Here is a 6305-nt window from a genome sequence, read left to right as displayed (position 1 = left end):
GGAAGGGGAGAAAGGGAGAAGGTGATGGAGTAGGGGGAGGAGGAGAGAAGGTGATGAAAGAGGGAAGAGGAGGAGGAGGAGAAGGAGGAGCGAAGAAGGTGATGGAGATCGAATGAAGGTCATAGAGGAGGAGTAGAGGCAGGAGGAGGAGGAGGAGGAGGAGGAGGAGGAGGAAGGGGAGAAAGGGAGAAGGTGATGGAGTAGGGGGAGGAGGAGGAGGAGGAGGAGGAGGAGGGGGAGGAGAGAAGGTGATGGAGTAGGGGGAGGAGGGGAGAAAGTGATGGAGATCGAATAAAGAAGGTCATAGAGGAGGAGTAGGGGGCAGGAGGAGGAGGAGCGGAGACGGTGATGGAGATCGAATGAAGGTCATGGAGGAGGAGTAGGGGCAGGAGGAGGAGGTGGAGGGGAGGAGGAGCGGAGAAGGTGATTCTCTCCTCTCCCTTTCCTCCTCCTCCCCCTACTCAATCACCTTCTCCTCTTCTCCGCCTCTTCCTCCTCCTCCTCCCCCTTTTCCTCCTCCTCCTCCTCCCCCTACTCCATCACCTTCTCCCTTTCTCCTCTTCCTCCTCTTCCTCCTCCTCCTCCTCCTCCTGCCTCTACTCCTCCTCTATGACCTTCATTCGATCTCCATCACCTTCTTCGCTCCTCCTTCTCCTCCTCCTCTTCCCTCTTTCATCACCTTCTCTCCTCCTCCCCCTACTCCTCCTCCAACGACCCCTTCAGCGGTACTGTGTGGTCAGAGTCGTACACACAGCATGTAACACAAGTCCGTAGTCAACTCGACTGGCCGGTTAACTCGATCCGTGGGCTATGGCAATATAGGGTAGCTCTCCAGGGCTCTCCTATTTTAGCACTGGGCTGGAGTTTAAGAAGGCGCATGTTGGGTAATTCGGCAATTCATTCATGATACTGATAGGGTGTGTTTGTTTGGTCAGATCCACGGATCTTGATCCACTGGATCGAACCCTAACCCAATCATATGCAAACTCATATTTGACATGTTTGAACGGTTCGTGTTTTGCTGTGACCTATCATGGGATGGTTCATACCTAAGAACAAGCTGTGATTGGCTGCGGCGCGGGCCGCCATATTGGATCGCGTTCGAATCCACCTCGCTAGCAGGGTCGGGTTTGGTTGATCGAGATCCGTGGATCCGACCAAACAAACAGTTAGATTAACGAATCCATTGGATCGAAATCTGTGGATCCGACCAAACAAACGCGCCCATAATTGGAGTCAATTACTGTCACGTGTCTTGACCCAGCCCACATCACAACACAAGTGCACTCGATCACTCCGGAGACTTATATATACATTATTTTTATCAAGGCATGTTGATTAGACAATTAAGGAAGATGCCCCAAATTAGCTTTAACTTGGAAGACATGTCGGAAATCCGACATGGGTTGAAAGCCTGATGAGAACCCTGCTCTATGTATGTACTATGTACAGATAATTTCTAATTATAATTACTAATGTCAGTGGCAGCAGATTCAATGCCAATGGTGGTAAGCATATTATGTAATCCAAGTTTCAAAGCCAGCTGTTCAGGCTTCTTTTCAAATGACATTTCGCTATTTGCTATAGTATTTACTATTTAGGTAAAGTGAATGCTGAAAGTAAAGTTCTAGGTATTATTGTTTAGTTGTGTTTATCTTACAGGGTGTTACAATCGAGCCATCTTTCACAAACAATGCACACACCGGGTGCATCAAGACTGTTGCTGTGTCACCAAATCAAGTATATTTAGTGTCAGGAGGCACAGATGAAACCATTAAAATCCACGATCTTGTATCAAGAAAAGATTATGGATCTCTTACACACCACGGAGGTAATCTATCTGTCATGCACATTTCACATACATAGAAATTGTGGTACCGTGTGTTTGATATTAGATGCATGTAAATATATAAGGCAGAAAAAAACTAATCACTTTTATACTGATAGCGAATCCTTATACAAATCTAGTCGTTACTCTGTGAGAATTAAATACCTTGAATTGGTTGTTCATATAACATTTATCAAGGCATTATATGTGACATATCAGTATAGTTATTAGTGATTGATAAGTATAACTCTTGTTTATTATTAGGTACAGTTACAGATGTAAGCTGCCATGGTGCAGTGCATATGTTTAGTGGCAGTGAGGATGGAACTATCTGTGTGTGGGGTAAAAGGTGGATTCTTCTCAAAACTCTCAAGGGACACAAGTACGACATTTTGATGAGTTTTTACACATAATGAAGTATCCAGAAATCATTTATCATAGTCTTATGCAATGTTATGTCCAAAATAATTATATTGGACATATTTCAAAGCATTCATACGGTAAGTTTCCCTTCAAAATCCACACTCTTTGTAGCATTTTGAATTGTAGAGGCTTTGCCTAAATAAGAACCCTTGTGTACCTTTCATAGTTATCTTTAGTCAAATCGATAGACCATCTATGGATAAATATTGAGGTTGGCTATATTTACACCTGGTTTTTGGTAATTTCTTTTCTATCGTCCACCAACATTGTAGTGTAATAGAGTTCTGCAAGTCATATATGTTGCATTCAATGCAGAGGTGCTGTAAACTGTGTGGCTGTCCATCCGTCAGGGAAGTTAGCATTGTCTGTTGGCAAAGACAAGACACTTAGAACCTGGGACCTCATGAAGGGAAAGCAAGCCTTCGTTGTTAACCTGAAGATTGGTTAGTTATATTCTGTGACACAACTACTGCTGAGTGCATGCATGCATGTTGTAAAAATAAACGTGTGTATAATGGTTACCTAGGTATAATTATAATTAGCGAACATTCACATGATATCATATAACGCACAACGAGACATACAATATTCGCAAAGGGGACCTTAAATACAACTATCATTTCCCAAGCTAAATAATTATGCTGTATATATCCAATGTATTTATTATCAAGTGTGTTTATAGAAAATATTGTTTGATTTGTATAGAAAGCACAACTGAATCCCACTAATCATGTTGAAATCTTTTATTTTAGCTTCTGATCAAGTTGTGTGGTCACCAAATGGAACCTATTATTCTGTACTGCAACAAAACCAGATAGAAATTTACAAGGCAGGCAGTGGCGTGGTGTGCTGCACTTACGACTTTGAACACAGAGTTAATGTTGTGGAGTTTATATCGGTATGTCATGTTTTACTTACTGCAGCCTGTAAGTTAACCTGCTCAGAACATAGTCACCAGTTGACTAGTAGTACTATTCTCCCACAGCTCATAGGGAAGGAAGACTGAAGATGATGCCTAATATAAACTGCAATTTCATTTTATTGGAGTATGTAAATTTACCAGCAGGAAAATGTGTATGTATATACATACGTATGAAGTTTCTCTTCATATGCATATTCCTAGGGCTTGTTGCACCCCGTTCATGCAATCTCACTCACAAATGTTTCCTATTCTTTCCTCCTAAACTGAAAAAATGTGGGAGAGCAAATCCATAAAATAGGCTTTGTTTACAGGACAGTGTGATAGCAATCGGAGGAGAAAGTGAAGATCTTCATTTATATGACATCACAAAGCAACAATGTCTGTGCAGATTTACAGCACATTCTAATAGGTAATGACATTCAAGTTGTGAACATATTAATATTATCAGGAGTCTATCAATATTATCTCCTGATATTATGCCAAAATACAGTATTGTATATAAACATACAAGTGCTGCTCATGGTAAATGCTATTCTTATGCTTATAATCTGATTACACAGTCAAGCTAGTATTACATATGTGTCGTTTGTGTCCTCAAGAATTAAGGCATTAAAAAAGGTGGAGTCTTTAGACAGAGATGAAAGTGTCTGGCTTGCTTCTGCATCTAGTGATGGCTATCTAAAAATCTGGGCAATTGACGATCTAAAAAAGGTATGTATGCTAGTGGTTTGTTTGTACTTTATAGATCACAGGAGAGGGTGAAGGGTTCCTAGGTAATGACGCCTCTAAGTAACAGAAACGAGTGTCTTTATATTAGTGCCTGTAGGTATACGTGAACATTTGTGTGTAGCTTGTTGAGACTTGGATGTCTGTGAAGGCTGCATTTTTTCAGATAGACTCGCCTCTCCGCCTTGTGACTGACTGCAACACGACATTTCGTTTGACATGCCTGACTTTTGCATCTTCCGAGGTCAATAAGGCTATAAAGCAACCAGCAGAAGAAGGTGAAATTAATGATCAGGAAACTGAGACCAAGACAAGTGGTAGGTTACAAATCCAGAAAATCGGTCATGTCAAATTAATGTGCCAGTTGACTACTGTGGACTTGGGCTAGGATTTTACTTCTCAATTAAAAACATGGTGCTTGCATTTTTACAGAATTATTACATGTATTACTGAGATTCATACTGGAATGCACAGCAAAATTGCTATGCATATGCTATTGTCTGCAAATGCTACGTTTATAAACGTCAGGGTAAAAGCACCAATTCATATTCATTTCAACATCGACTAGTGCAGTTACGTTTGGTTTCAGACAAGAGTGACAAAGTCACAACCAAGAAAAATCAACGAGGTGTGAAACGCAAGCTGAGAAAGCAGAAGGATGACACATGATTGTGACGAAGCTAGGGAGACCTACCTGGTGCTTATGAATACACTGTAAAAGTAGTAAATATTGGATAATACACGTTTATGTATAAAAGTACTTTATTGTCAAAAAAGTTGATTAACATTGACTCATAAAATATTTACACTTGTTTCACACAAAGTGCATTTCCTCAGTCTACAGATCTATGGAATAATTTTGACAATGATCTTGCTAATCTAATATCAATACTTACATACAATATTGAATAATACTAAGATATTAATATTTACAATTCTAAAAAAGAAAACTATACGAGTCACAGTTAGATATTTTTCTTAAACTGTCAGTAGTGTGGATTTGGTATATTCACACTGTGAACAATGTGCCCACACTCGGTGATCGCAGAGTATACACCTGAACATGACAAAGAAATGCTGTTTTGCTTCCCCGTCTTGTTATCACATTTATGTACACATTTACACGCACACACTATTCTTGACTATCTGAATGCACTTCATCTGGCTGGGCAGCTTGAATGTACACTTGTTGAGTACCTCCAGTAGGCAGTTGAATCTGATAAACCGGCTGTGAATGAGAAAGATGAAGGCTTAGTCCTCGTAACATCACTTGCAGTAACAACCTATTTTAGCAAACTTCGGAGCACAATGAAATATTATAACATTAGTTTATTTAATAACACATTCTTGCTTAGATGACTTCAACTGTAGATCAGCATGTATGATATCTATGTCCTTCTTGCTTTGAAACATGGTTATTTGTCTGCCCAGCATATTTACCATCCTTACAGCAAGGTGAAATAATTTACCTTCACCAATAGATCACATAACACAAAGAGTTTATAATGGGCATAGACAGGAAAAGCATACTTGCCACATTATGAGTGCATGCTGAAACATGACCCACATCACACGTGTCAGTGATATGGGTTGGGACAAACATACCTGGCCGGCAAACTGCTGCTGGTCTTGAACTACAACCTGCTGCGTGGCTGGCTGCATGACGGATTGCTGCTGCGAAGGCATCTGGATGATGAGTGGCTGGTTACCTTGCTGACCAAGCTGGACACGGATCATTTGTAATTGAGCTGGGGTCAGCTGGTACTGCGAAGAGCAATGCAAAAACAATCTACCAATATTACACTAAATGAAACGCGGCTGATTCTACATTTAAAGTCCATGTGTAGTGCTGATCAGCCAGTGGAGCCATCTGTGAGTTTGATTGTACACTAATATCAAGAGCGTATTATTACTATATTAAGAAGGAGAGCGTACAACGGTGAAATGCTGAAACCATGTTGCAGTATTAGTCGAATTAAGAAACTGCCAGTTTTATTTTGACGATTCTTTGCGGTAGTATTGATCAGCTGTCCTACCTTACTAATGTAAAACAAACCGCTTGTCCCTACGATGCTCCTACGCTGAGATAATGAGCAGTGAAAATCTGGTATTTTTGCCGAAAACCGACTCGAGATCCCGGGATGGCTGCGACCCTCTCGTTCTGTGGCCAGTATGTTGCTTCCGGTCGCCGCTGTGTAGAGCCATGGTAGCGCTGACTCATTACGTCAGTACTACAGAGTTTACTACATCCAGCGTGAGGTGGGCACAGGTGGGGGTCATCACTATGGCAATCAATAACAGACGTCATTCATTCCATTTGTCAATCATTGACGGAAACACGCGAGATTTCCCGAAGTTATCCCGAGCGAGAGAGGGTCGCAGCAAACAGGGATCTCGAGTAGATAG

The 6305-nt window shown here is 41.2% G+C and overlaps 2 protein-coding genes across 2 annotated transcripts in view; one reads left to right on the top strand and one right to left on the bottom strand.

Moving 5' to 3' along the window:
• Window positions 1-4659, top strand: part of LOC106815602 (p21-activated protein kinase-interacting protein 1-like) — a 4990-nt gene extending 331 nt beyond the window's left edge. The window contains exons 2-9 of the mRNA XM_014820084.1: window positions 1663-1831; window positions 2093-2210; window positions 2567-2694; window positions 3004-3149; window positions 3485-3582; window positions 3773-3884; window positions 4066-4216; window positions 4489-4659. Of these exons, the coding sequence (XP_014675570.1) occupies window positions 1663-1831; window positions 2093-2210; window positions 2567-2694; window positions 3004-3149; window positions 3485-3582; window positions 3773-3884; window positions 4066-4216; window positions 4489-4568 (1002 nt within the window). The 3' untranslated portion in view covers window positions 4569-4659. The remainder of the gene's footprint in view (window positions 1-1662; window positions 1832-2092; window positions 2211-2566; window positions 2695-3003; window positions 3150-3484; window positions 3583-3772; window positions 3885-4065; window positions 4217-4488) is intronic.
• The window catches only part of LOC106815603 (nuclear transcription factor Y subunit gamma-like), a 5575-nt gene continuing 3913 nt past the window's right edge, over window positions 4644-6305 (bottom strand). Inside the window, exons 6-7 of the mRNA XM_014820085.1 lie at window positions 5505-5663; window positions 4644-5127 (exon numbers count right to left, since the gene is read on the bottom strand). Coding sequence (XP_014675571.1) covers window positions 5032-5127; window positions 5505-5663 — 255 coding nt within the window. The 3' untranslated portion in view covers window positions 4644-5031. The remainder of the gene's footprint in view (window positions 5128-5504; window positions 5664-6305) is intronic.

This window comes from Priapulus caudatus, unplaced genomic scaffold (genome assembly GCF_000485595.1).
Source record: "Priapulus caudatus unplaced genomic scaffold, Priapulus_caudatus-5.0.1 Scaffold1155, whole genome shotgun sequence".
NCBI classification, from domain to species: Eukaryota; Metazoa; Priapulida; class Priapulimorpha; order Priapulimorphida; family Priapulidae; genus Priapulus; species Priapulus caudatus.
Note: the sequence above shows the minus strand (reverse complement) of the source record. Positions and strands in the feature narration are given on the sequence as shown.